Source organism: Telmatherina bonti (genome assembly GCF_933228915.1).
Source record: "Telmatherina bonti genome assembly, chromosome: 21".
Taxonomy (NCBI): Eukaryota; Metazoa; Chordata; class Actinopteri; order Atheriniformes; family Telmatherinidae; genus Telmatherina; species Telmatherina bonti.
The window spans coordinates 19,204,202-19,217,053 of NC_136630.1; the positions used below are offsets into that span (position 1 = coordinate 19,204,202).

At 38.9% G+C, this 12,852-nt stretch overlaps 1 protein-coding gene across 1 annotated transcript; it reads right to left on the reverse strand.

Moving 5' to 3' along the window:
- Positions 1-102: 102 nt before the first annotated feature.
- LOC306771769 (vesicular glutamate transporter 1-like) lies at positions 103-10,372 on the reverse strand (the record flags this gene model as incomplete). Its single annotated transcript, XM_079261085.1, has 13 exons — positions 103-398; positions 547-616; positions 988-1,115; positions 1,223-1,333; positions 1,944-2,076; positions 2,257-2,406; positions 2,751-2,887; positions 3,729-3,815; positions 3,940-4,027; positions 4,125-4,239; positions 4,326-4,444; positions 4,859-5,111; positions 10,311-10,372. 13 exons carry the CDS (start codon positions 10,370-10,372, stop codon positions 103-105), a joined length of 1,749 nt encoding a protein of 582 aa, XP_079117211.1.
- Positions 10,373-12,852: the final 2,480 nt, after the last annotated feature.

Genomic DNA, 12,852 nt, shown 5'->3' on the forward strand with positions numbered 1-12,852 from the left:
CCCATCTCACACTCCTGATTCAATCCATGCTTTCAAAGTGCCATCAGGCTGGTGGACTGTTTATGCCTCACTACAAGGCTGTGTGCAATGGACCTGCAGGTTCTATGTTAACTCTCGTTCACCCTCCCCCCCATAAAGATAATTGTTGGCTCCAGCTGGTTGGACATACTCCTCAGTTTTGTCCCAGTCTGAGACCCAGCCTCCTCCTCCACCTCCTGCTCCACCTCCTCCGTTGGGATCTGACGCCTGGTTCATGGCTCCGTAACCCCCTCCACCACTTGTGCGATACAACTCCTCTGTCTCATTTGCAAGCTCGTCCTCATCCAGGATACCACACTTCTCGTCACTGAGGTCCTCCGGCTCGGCCCAGGGTTGTTTCTCTCCAGAGGCAAAGATACCTGCAGCCCAAACACACAGACTCAATCAAATGATCAATCACATGATTCCATAAGGAAGCGTTTCTCTGAAGCTATTGCATTGAGATCATCACACAGACTTCTGCAAAACATGTTGTTGCTAGGTACGAGAGAAGAAAAATATACACACCATAGAAAATAACCCCTCCATAATGAACAAGTGAAGCAATGAGAAACACACCCTGCCACTCTTCCCGTGTCTGTCAAGGAGAGATGACATATAAAACACAAGTAAATATGAATAACATGCTTCCATATTCTGTATTCACAACATATCACAGAGTTGCATGGAAACTGTTTTATAAATAAACATTCAAGTCAAACCTCTAAGCTGAAGTCACTGCAATAATGTAAAATAAACTCAGAGGATGTCACACATCTGCTGTCGTCTGAAATAATTTAAGACTGATTTCCAGACCAAACATGGTCATAAAGATAAAATGCATTTTCAGATAATCTATCTGTCCACATTAATGTAGATTCACTATACAATATTACATTTACTGTACAAATTTATGGAGACATTTGTGAGAATAAGAAAACTCAGATGATAATCAGATTCAGCTCTCACCTTATGCTTTGTCATGGCACCAACTATAAGAGGGCACACCATACCAGACAGGGTGCCCACACCATTGGAGATACCCATGAGGATGCTGGCATATCGTGGTGCAATGTCCAGATGGTTGACATTGAAACCTAATGAAGAAAGATAAACAGGATTAGCTTCTAAATCCTAAAAGAAAATCTCTGAATCTTCCAGATCTATTATTCAAATCTATATTTAGGAATACAATGTATCTCACCTGAAATGGCAAAACCAGAGAAACCCACAGCCAGGACCAGGAATGAGATTGCAACACCTTTTGTATGCGAGAAGCCAACCACCAGCAGCAGAGTAGCCTCCATCCCAAAGCCTGGAGTGGAAGAGAGCACACAAACATACAAATAAGTTTAACATGTTAAGTTTAAATGCAGTTTTTGTTCTGCTAAGTGTTTTTATTGAATGCAGGTGACAACAGTTCTTTATAAGATGAGGTTATTCATTTCAAGATGATCCAATATACACACTGTGGGCTTTGCTATCAGTTTGTTTCTGTAGCTGGAAATAGCAGATAGATGCAGAGCTTCTGCTTTGCACTGTGTCATCATTTGACTTGTAAGAACATTTTCACACCACAGATTACATGCTGCTGATGCCGTTATTTAGATTGCATGAGTAAGCAGTATAACAGAAGAGTGCAAAAAAAACCAATTGTGTTCATGTGAAACTACACTACAATGACTATACCCGCAATATATAAAAGAAACCCTCCTTGATTTGGCAAAGGTTGAGGAAAAAACGTATCTTTGGAGGGAGAAATCTAAGAAAAAACCTACATTATCACATCTTTGATTAGCAATGAAAAAATTTTTCATATGAATAAAATCTAATTTTACATGTGCCAACTAAGGCTTTAAAAAACATCATGTATAAATATCTGCATGTGTAAGCTGGCTTTCCAGTGAACTTATTTCACATCTTACCTCCACAGTTCATAAGTTTCCTGACATTGGTTGTGGTCATGATGTGGTTGGAGCGTAAATAGTCAGCCAGTTGGCCACCGATGGGCACAATGATCGTCATGACTAGATGGGGAAGTGCAGACACGATGCCAACCTAGACGTACGAGAGAGAGAAAACAATTCTAAATATTTCCTGTTAGACCTTCTGGGAAAGTCCATCACCACCATTAACAATGCTAACAAAATGCTAACAATGACAGCAGTGCTTGTTATTGCACATGTGGAAATGACCTTCCTTGTACAGTACACTTCACCTACCTGTGGTTTTTATTACCTTGCTAATTTCAAATCCGAACACTTCCTCAAAGTATGCAGGCTGACTGATGAGGAGCAGGTAGAAAGTCCAGCTTCTGCAGAAATTAGCCACAATGATGGCATAGACTGGCATGGAGGTGAAGAAGGCCCTCCAGGGTGTGTTGAACTTCTATAAGACGAATATATGCAGCTAATTTTAGTCATTTTGTTTTGAACTTCTGACACCTTTCAGTTGTTTGCTCGAAGATCAATTCATTATTCAAGGTTTTTATTTTAAACAAGCATGCAGCAGAGACAGGGACGTATGGTAGAGTTTCTGTGTCAGTCTGTGTTACTTTCATTGTTGCAAACTGTTATCTGTGTCTGACTATCCTCTTTTGATAAAAATAAAAAGGTCAAACAATAGCATTCCTCAACACTGATCACATGCACTTTCCAGTAATTGCAAGCTGATGTGACATGATTCAGAAGCTGAATGACCCTAGATCTGAGTCATTTGCTACCTGTACTAACCGTAACGGCCTGCTGCGATGAGCTGCCAATGCTTTCCTCAATGTATGTCCTCTCCTCCTCAGTGATGGTGGGGTGGGCTGCTGGACTCTCATATGACACCAAGATCCAAAAGCAGTACCACATGACTCCAAAACTTCCTGTGAAAGATATATGTAAAAAAAACAAACAAAAAAACAAGAATAAATGACCAAATAAAAAAACTATAACTATAAGAAGAAACAAGCTGAGTTGTGGCAAATGCTGAGTGCACACAGCAGTGTTTCAGTTAAATATGACCTGAAATATAATCTTTAAATTAAATTTAAATTAAACTATGAGTCAAATTTATGATGCTTGATTACACATTTTCTAGAAAAGAGTGGTTTCGTACTGGTTACAGAGGTGGATGAGGGTCTGGAAAACCCAGGTTTAATTCCTTGATCTGACATAAAAGGGGAACCACTGAGCAAGGCTGTGAAGCGCCCGACTGCTCAGCAGACACTGAAACATCGTACAGCAGACTCTACTTCATAGAGATGAGTAAAATACAGAGACCAGCTTCCCAGCTTGGATGAATAAAATACATATTAATAAAATAGACACATTTTAGAAAAGGATGTGAGTCATGTTATGCCTCTTTTTATCTCATTTTTTTTAATATCTCAAACTAATACTAAAAGTTAGGATTTAAACCATATTTATGCAGTATTATTGAAAATTCTAAAAGGTTTGCAAGCATTCAAGTATGTAAAAAATGGGTTTTATTTATAGTGCTGGTTAGTTTTCCTCCCTGTCCTTGCAGTTTCAGGATGTGTCAGCTTCGTTTTTGCCACTGTATTTGCACCACTATCAGTTTGATGTTGGCCTATATAACTGTAGGACTGCAGTGTAACGCCTTACTGTGCAGACAGTTCACTATGTTCTGAACTCTTGTTTTGGTATTTTAAAATAATCTCTGAGTCAATGTTTCAGTCTGCATCTAAGAAAAAGGTTTCTAACCATAGACGTAGAAGACAGATGACCATCCTGAGTACTGGACTAGAATTCCAGCTAAAGGCATGGCAATCACGGCACCTGCATAAGAACCTAAAACCAGAGATAAAAAAAAGGAGGTTATGGATGCAAATATGCCATATAATTATAAAGTCAGAGTTAATAAACTTCTACTGTTTAAGACAGTGAGTAATGGATGCAGTGAATTCGTATTCACCACAAAAAGCTGTTGTGGCCAGTCGACTTCTTTCAAGAGGGGGGGCCCATTTTGCCCAAATGCCGTGACAGGCTGGGTATGAAACCCCCTGCAAGACAGGGTAATTGAAACCAAGATGAATGCAAATATGGCTGAAATACAGTTTTTAAATCAAAATTCTGCAAAAAAACAGGACAGCAAATCACCTCCACAAGTCCTTGACATATCCTCACAATGATAACACAACCGAAGTGCATCCGTGCTGCTGAAGGGATGAGCATGTTTAGGCAAGACGTGGCCACAATAGCAAAGCCAAACACTCTGGAAGAAAAATGCAAAAAGGTGAGATTTGCAAAACGCTACAGTTTATTCATTGCTATAATGTTAAGTTTTGAAGACAAACCAACCTGTTTGCTGCAAATTTTTGGCAGATAAACCCTCCAGGGATTTGGGTAACTATGTATCCCCAGAAGAACGAGCCATGGATCATTCCCACTGTTTCTGGATCCCAGTCAAACTGTGCTTTCTGTGGGACAGTAACTTAACATGATGAATTCACACCTTTTTGCAAAAATGATTACATTGCACAATGTAAGATGATATCTCACAGAATAAACAGTTTAAACAGTTGGCCGTTGGTATATTAGGAAGCAGATATGGTGAAGGATCTGAACACAAGATGTGGCCCAACGCTGACACCTACTGTACAACCAATAGTACTTCTCCTTCTCTACTTCTTTTTTTTTTTTTTTTTTTTTCTTTGTAAGTCTTGTGATCATATTGAATACTTTATTTGACTTTTAGCTTTATTACTGACATGGCAACAAGACACATAAAAGACTTCACTCAGTTCGGCAGCTTTCAGGATCTCGATAGTGTGAATTACAGCTTACTGGGACTCCAGATGGGACTGAATCATCAGCTGTAAGATGTCACTCACCTCTATGTACTCCTTGTTGTCTCTGTAGATGGTGTGGCTGTTCACCATGCTGACAACGGCCACACCTAAGTTACATCTGATACCAAAGGAGATGCAGAAACCAATACCAGAGAGGATGGCAATTATATAGCGCCTGGGGAGGCCGAAACATGTGCAGTCCACCACTGGCATCTCCTTTTCCTGCACCAGCTCCGGCCGGCCTTCCGCTGACAACTCAATGGTCTCACCATTTTCTTGTTTCTTCTCAAGCGCTCTGTGAAGGAGAAACAATTGCATTTAGTCTCTTTTCTAGTCCCCACAGATACAGTCATGTGAAAACATCAATACAATACATCCTTTATGTCATATTATTTTGCAAATTCCTCATGGGATTAATAACCACATGGCATCTTTGTTATTATTTATTTAACAAAAATCAAGTCAAAATACAGAAGCAGTGTTTGAACTGTGGACTATCGATCTGAATGACCCTGTCGGATAAACAAAATTGAACTGAAGCATGTTTCAGACAATTTCTTTAGTAACTTTTAGGACAAGCTTTAAAAGCAGCGACTTGTAGTTATTGTTTTCCGTATGACGTTATCAGGTATTTACAACATCATAGAGGAATTGTGGTCCACTCTTTACATTGTTGTTTGGGTTAAAATCTGGTTTCTGACCAGGCCACTGCAACACTTTGATTCTTTTCTTTTTCAGTCATTTTGTTGCAGATTTTACAGTCCTGTTGTTACCAAGAGGAATTCATATTCACTGTGTTTAGGTCTTGTTGCTTCTAAACCAACCCAGATAATTTCCCCCTCCCCATCTGTATTTGACTGCTGCTATGAAAGGTTTACACTGGCATCCTGTGTTTGGCTTTAAGTACATTTACTGTGTTTTATTTACAGATATCTTTACTTTGATCATGTCTGTTTGCAGCATTTGTTACTCTAAGGTCATTACTGATGACATGGGTATTTTGTTCCACACATTTGACTCAGTTCTTGTAAAATGAATAACAATGCAATGAAATGGTTTCCATGTTCATTTGGCTTTGCTTTAACCTAATTCTAAAACCTAGCAAATAATTCATTTTAGCTGCCTTTTAAGCAGCTTTTGCCTCTCTGCTGTGTTTCAGCTCTCCTCCCTGCAGAGGAGGCTGTCATGCATGCATGATGGATAGAAAACACAACTAACTGAAGAAGTAGCCATGGTTAACACTGATTAGAAGCTTCTACAGCTTTGATTGTATGTTTACACATACGTTTTTCTCATTGTTCCTTATTATATTAGTAGAGGTTGGCGGAGCAAGAAGAATCTGATATATGGTGCTTTGGCATGACATTCAGGTCTACAATCACAGTGAAAATCAAACCTTAGAAAAATTGCTTTCAGCATAAACTACAAAGGATGACCTCTCCCATCTGAATGCAGTTTTTCTTTCTGCTGAATAGGAAATAGCTTCATATCTAAATGGAAAATGTATAGTTTCATCTTTGACTTGCACTATCTGCTAATGATTTTTTTTCAGAGGACTCAGCCAGTGAGCTTAAGCTTTCCAAACGCTTGCTGTTGCAGTGAAATAAGATCCTGTTACAAAGGGCTTGTTGGCTGACAGGTCTGCTTGATATAAGGGCTCCGATCGAGATGTTCAGACATTCTCTTGCTGTGAATTTGACTGGTAAGACCAGCACCTTAACAAGTAGCAGTCAGTACAGGTGTCTGTTAGTCACCCTCCACTGGGCTTTGCTTGAAAAGACTTTGACATATCCTGTCTTCTCAGCTATTAATACATTGTGGGGTTTTTTTTCAGACTTTCATCTCCTGACAGATTTAGCCAACAACGAATAAGACTGTGTAAAAGACAATAGCAACTGCAGAAGCCTGTCTTTGCTGCGTGGTGAGAAGCCCTGGGAAACCGTGACCTCTGTCAGCCTTCTGTCTAACAAGCATCAAATATGTATCTAAGCACAGCAGTCATGTTTTAATCATGATGTGTGCAATGCTGAATTCTTAGATCAGATTGGCAAACTGCATATCCAGCTGATGGAGAACAGTCACTTTTTGTAGCTACCTTGACTTCTATGCAAAATGTACATGTAAAAGATATTTCAGTATTGATCTGGTAAATGTGATTTATAGATACTGCATGTTACATAGATTTCTCTAAGATATCAGATGAACAGAAATCATTCATGTCAAACAGCAGCTCCTGTGTGGGAAAACATACAGCATAATAGCCATTTAAAAACAAGAAGAAAACGGCAAAAACACCTTTTAGGTATTGTTTTGATTTATTGTTAAAGGTGATCTTCTTGATTCTTGATTTCTTGTCACAAACTATAACTATCTGATGTTTTGACAGATAGACTACAGGTCTATGTGAGTGTCTAGCCAGTGCAGATAATAGTATAATAATGTCCATAGATAATGGACTTTTAAGGGTACACAAAGCCAGTACACATTATGTTTGCAGAAACAATCTTGATCTTAACATTTTTGAGAAAAAGATATTTATTCTTGTCTAATATTTGACATAAAGAGACTTGACCGTTTCCATTGATTTAATATGTGTCATTTCTAAAGCTAATTGTAACTGATTAGATGCCAGAAATTATAGAAACAAAGGAGACATGAAGCAAAGAAATCCTCTCCTAGTTCTAAATCACGACATCTATTTTTGTGTTTACTAAAAAGACAAAAAGGTGTGTGATGTTTGAGTTATCAATATCAATATGACTTTGTTTTGTGTAACAATGCATTTATATCTGAACCACAGCTATTCTGTTTGCCAATAGAGTAAACTTGAAGCTTTTATCACCCTGTTAAGTCACAAATAAATATATATGCAAATCTTTATAACATCATGTTTCAGTTAGTTGCTTTATGAGACATGTTCCTGCAAACAAACCTTTGATGGCATTTATATTAAACTTCTAGCAGTAAGGAGACTGGGAAATAATAGCTACACAACCGTTCTTTTAGTGACTCGAAGCGTGCTTATATTGGTTTCAAACCATCTTCAACAGTAATCAAGTATTAATGATTTTCTCTGTTAAATTATTAATAGACTATCTCTGGCTCCCTTGGACTATTTTTGTCTGTGCAGACCTCTCTTCATCTCTCCTGTCTCCCCTTCATCTTTACTTTGTCGTTTCATACCAGCCGCTCCCTCGACTCATGTGCAGCCTCACGTACAATTCACAAGATTTATTCCTTTTTCAACACCAGTATCCAACCGGGTGTCCAGACCACGTCCATGTGGAATTTTCTGCTAAATATTTGTTCGCACACACTAAATCTGTTGCAGTGACTTTTCATGACTAACCCTGTGTGGAGGGAAATCCGTTGTAATCCTTGAAAGCTACCTGACCTTCTCTCACTTGCCACACCCTGTGGTAACAGCCTGCAAAGCAATTCTGCAGAACAGTGTAGCTCATCTGGAAACAAGCACCTTTTTGAGGGGGAGGCTCTAGAGAATTGAACAAACATTACTTGCTCTGTTCAGGGAATACACCTGGTTTTCTCTCCACAAACAGAAATTTCTTGAATCATACGTCAAGGACAAATGTCAGAGCAGTTCAGCGTAGTGCTTCAGGGTTGGTTTAGCAGCTTGGAATCATTGATTGGATAAGAGAGAGTCAAATAACTACTGCAGATTGTTTTAAAGGCTGAAAGGACACCAGGATTCAGATCCAAGTCCAGCCACATTAACTTTAACACAGTTAAATCGTAAAGCATAAAATCCGCAAGTTTTGTGAATTGAAAAAGTCACTTGAGAGGATTTGTATCAAATATAACAAGGTGGTCTTTTTCCAATAACAATCTGTTGTCATGCTGCTAATGGCATAAACTGAGTAAATTTAATTCCAAATGAAAAGTCAGAGCTGTTCATTCAGGTAAAAAGTGGTTAGATTAGATGCCTACAAGCAAGTCATGCACAAACTGTTTGACATTCAATAAACGGTTAAATGGAGCCTATCAATTTGTGTTATTGAAATCAAGCAGTGTCTTTTCCAGGTTATCAAAATCAAGACATCTGGATCAGAGACTGCTTTTCTTTGGAAAATCTCAGGGAGTCAGAGCAGAAAAACTGAGAAATTTCCAGTTTGGGCAACCAGCCTGCCGCCAGTCTTCCTTTTGCACCCATTTGGAACATTGCGTGCGGCTCACAGGACCGCTGAACTGGCCGGTGCGCGTTACGCACAGCAGCAAAAAGAGCACATGCAAGCACGTGCGCTCAGCGGAAATGACAGCTTACAGGCCGCTGGTGGCTTTTCTGGCGTAGGTCGAATGGCCTAATCCTAGTAGTTAGATGCCCTGTGGCGGGGGCGGCAGTGGTGGGGAGGGACACGATGACGAGCTCCTGCTTAGGCGGAGGAGAGGTGGCCCAGGTGTACGGCCTGCGGGGATTTACTCAGGCCGACAGCTTGGAAGAGGAGAGGCTATTTCTGGAGAGGATTTAAGTGTTTAGACGCAGCATCAAATCCCGAGAGAGAGAAAGGGGAGTCCATCAATACCTCCTGCTTTCAGATCACTGGACATTCTCCCGGCTTTAAACACTCCCAGAATGTCTGTAGTGTGCTGCAAATTTCATAACTAAAGTTTTCCCAAAAGTCTGCAATCTGGGACAATCTTTGAAAAGAGTGTCTTTTGTTCACTGTTTCAGTGACTGATTAATCAGACTAAATTAGTTTATTTTAACTAACTGAAAGCGGAAGTACAAGATGATTTTTCTTACATTAAAAGGTATTTATAGAGAATCCTCCGAAGTTAATTTCAGTCTTTTCAAGGTTACTGTGCAGGTGAAATGGCAGGTGTGACAAGCCTTTTCAGGCCTGCTTCACACTAAAAACATTCTTATTCTTTGGAAAGTGAAAAACAAAACACAATATTAAACATTTTCCAGTCTGTATTGAGTCGACTATTACAGTTTATCTCTTCAGTTATAAAACTCCAAATAACTGTCACACGGCTTCTGTAATGTGATCATGCCACAGCACATCAGAAAAGCTTGGACGAAATTGATCCAGTTATTGATCCAACGCTTCATCTGACACTGAAAGAACAGTTTGAGTCTAAAATTAAAGTAAATTCTCCTTCCTCAGGAAGCAAACGAGGATCATTTCACGTAGCACTTCACCCAGGAAAAGAACTCAGATATTATTTTTAGGTTTCAAAGATTTTGGGCACTTAGAAACCTGGTCATATGCCTTCAATATGGCAGAAAAAACCAGAGAGTTTCCCTTTCTTATGTGATAGAGACAGATGTGTCAGATTATCCAGGCACTTGGACACCTTGATCTTCTCCTCTGCTCTTATCTTCTCACGATAATGAAGTAGTTTCATATTCCAGAAGATTGTTTTTCTTTCTCTGATCTGTTGCCAAAAATAAACTTTCTCTTTTTAACATCAAAAAGCAGCAGAAAGCTATTTACTGGATGCCTTTTAATCCAACAGAAAATGTACATACCCGTATATTTTCCCGAGAGTCTTGGCTGCCACAGCCTTAAACCTGTCCGGCCGGATCTCCATCCTCGCGCCTCCAGGACCGGAACAATGTGGTGTGTTTGTGCGCCCCTGTCTGAGCGCACAGCCTTCTCCTCTACTTCGTCCTTCTCTCTCACATAAAAACTGATTTCACTATTTCATCAGCAACATTAACCCACCTGCTGTCCTGAGATGGGTGTACTAAGATTTTTTTTTTTTTTTTTTACTTCAACTTCCTGTAATAAACCGAGCAAACATTTTCAGTCCCAGTTGACAGAATATCTGTGGTCCAAATGAACTTATTTTACAGTCTTTTGTGTCCGTGCGGGTTCAAAACGTCCTGTGAGCAACTTTCGACAAGAATCATGGTCAAACGGTGTCTCTGGCCATGGTCCTGAAAACAGATTACTGCTGCCTGCGCACTAATCTCTCCAAGTGTGTGTAGTGAGTGGAAGATAGCATGTCACTTCCTTCCACGCAGCCCGGCTTTTTAAGCACCGACTGTTCAAGCAACGGCTATTTTTGGAGCACACAAGCCTTGAATGGAGTGAGAGTAAACACATTCAAACTAACCATATTAACAGAGCTATCGGGAATTTGTGAGGCAAAACTGGCGAAGTACCCACCGGACACGGAGGTGAAAGTGGGCTTGAGTGGTGATTCTCGGATTCCTTCAAAAGGAGCTTTTAAGAGTCAACTTGTCGGCCGTGTATTATTAAAAATAGCTTTAAAGGAGGTAAATTAAGATAATAAAAGAAAACTGCTTGAACTGAAAGGTCCAGGTTCCAGATTTTGCGGCTCTACTTTGTTGTGCGTTGATTAAGGGATTTTCTTTGCGTCCAGTGCGTCACTCCAGCAGAGGAAAGTCTCAGGCTGATACACCCTAAAAATGTATGTATATATATATATATATATATATATGTATATATATGTGTATGTATATATATATATATATATATATATATATATATATATATATATATATATATATATATATATATATATATATATATATAAAGTTTTTTTTTAAAAAGTAAAAAAGAAAGTTGCTGGAATCAAATATCAAACTAGTCAGTAATTATAAATTAATTATTAATCAATTATAAATAAATATTTAAAAAAAACTAAACAACTGAATAACTAAAAGTAAATGAATGAACGAATAAATGAAGAAATAGTTGAAATAGTCTGTCACACATTCTCAATAAGAGGCTTGAAGGGGTTAAAACTTTTTTTTTCATTACACAACCTGATAATTTTGGCTTTACTCTAGAGGCTCTACATCAGAAGAGCTCGGATTTATTGTTTTCTTTCACAAATAGCCCACACGTCTGCTCTTTGCAGGGTTAATATTTATGGCATCCTTTATGTATAAAATGAACATGCAAATTAATCTCATATTGTTGACAGAATTAAAAGTAAACATAAACACTGTTTTCACCTGACAAAAAACATATAGACAGTAGAAGCATGTAAAGCATGACTTCTTAAAAATTAAAAAAAAAAAAAAAAAAAAGAGTTTCACAAAATGTGATCTTCTGTAAAAATGACTGATGGATATCGCTGAGCAAGATTCTCCCATCCTGTTACTACACATACATCAGACATTTCTTTCAACTCTGGGTATTTTATTTGGGTTGATGGTATTCAAAGTTCCAGTTTATCCTGACATTTGACAGCCATTGAGCACAAATGAATACAGTTTATATGTGTGGTTGTGATGTAGAAGCAAATCTTGAGAGCAGCTGTGCTGGTTAAGACAGAGGAGCCGACAGCAATAAGTGACAGATTTAACAGTTGCAAATGACAATGATATTACAGCAGAAATGTAGTTAAGTTTTCTAAAGTAGTGCAATATGAATACAAGGACGCTGGAGAACACATTTAACAATGAACAACTACTTATTCTTTAGAAGCCATGCATCACTAACCAAACATCTAAATCATATGCAGCTCTTCTCCAGATCCTGAGCTGATATGGTTCTCAGAGAGGGAGAGGAAAGGAAGAGCGGAGGGAAGGGCATGGCAGAAGGAAGAGGAGACAGACTTGGGGGAACAGAAATGATAGATGGTGTGTCTGAAAGTGAGCCATAACAAGCTTTTTTTACATCCATAGAACTGGAGGCGGCCGAGGTGTGGAAAAACACAGGGGCGGGGTCCATGCAGTCTGAGGTTACATCTGCAGAGAGATGTCAGGAAATTCAACTTCAAAAGTTGAGTTTAACAGCAAAAAATGAAATATGTTTAGTCATGTTCATGCATTCTCAGTGATCCTTCTTGCTCTTTCATTAACAGACACAAAAATCCTGCCTTTGCAATGTTTTTATATGAATTTCAGCAGTAAATGAAAATGAGCATTTCCTGCAGAAGCAGTATGTAAACGAGCACTTTTAGTATCTTTAAAGAAGTGCAATCTTTAAACAGGCTGTAAGTCAGTAACATTTAAGCGCTACCTGGGTCGTTGTTAAGCTGAGTGTGCAGGTACTGGTGTTTGGTGTAGAACTTGCTGTAGATGCAGTACACTG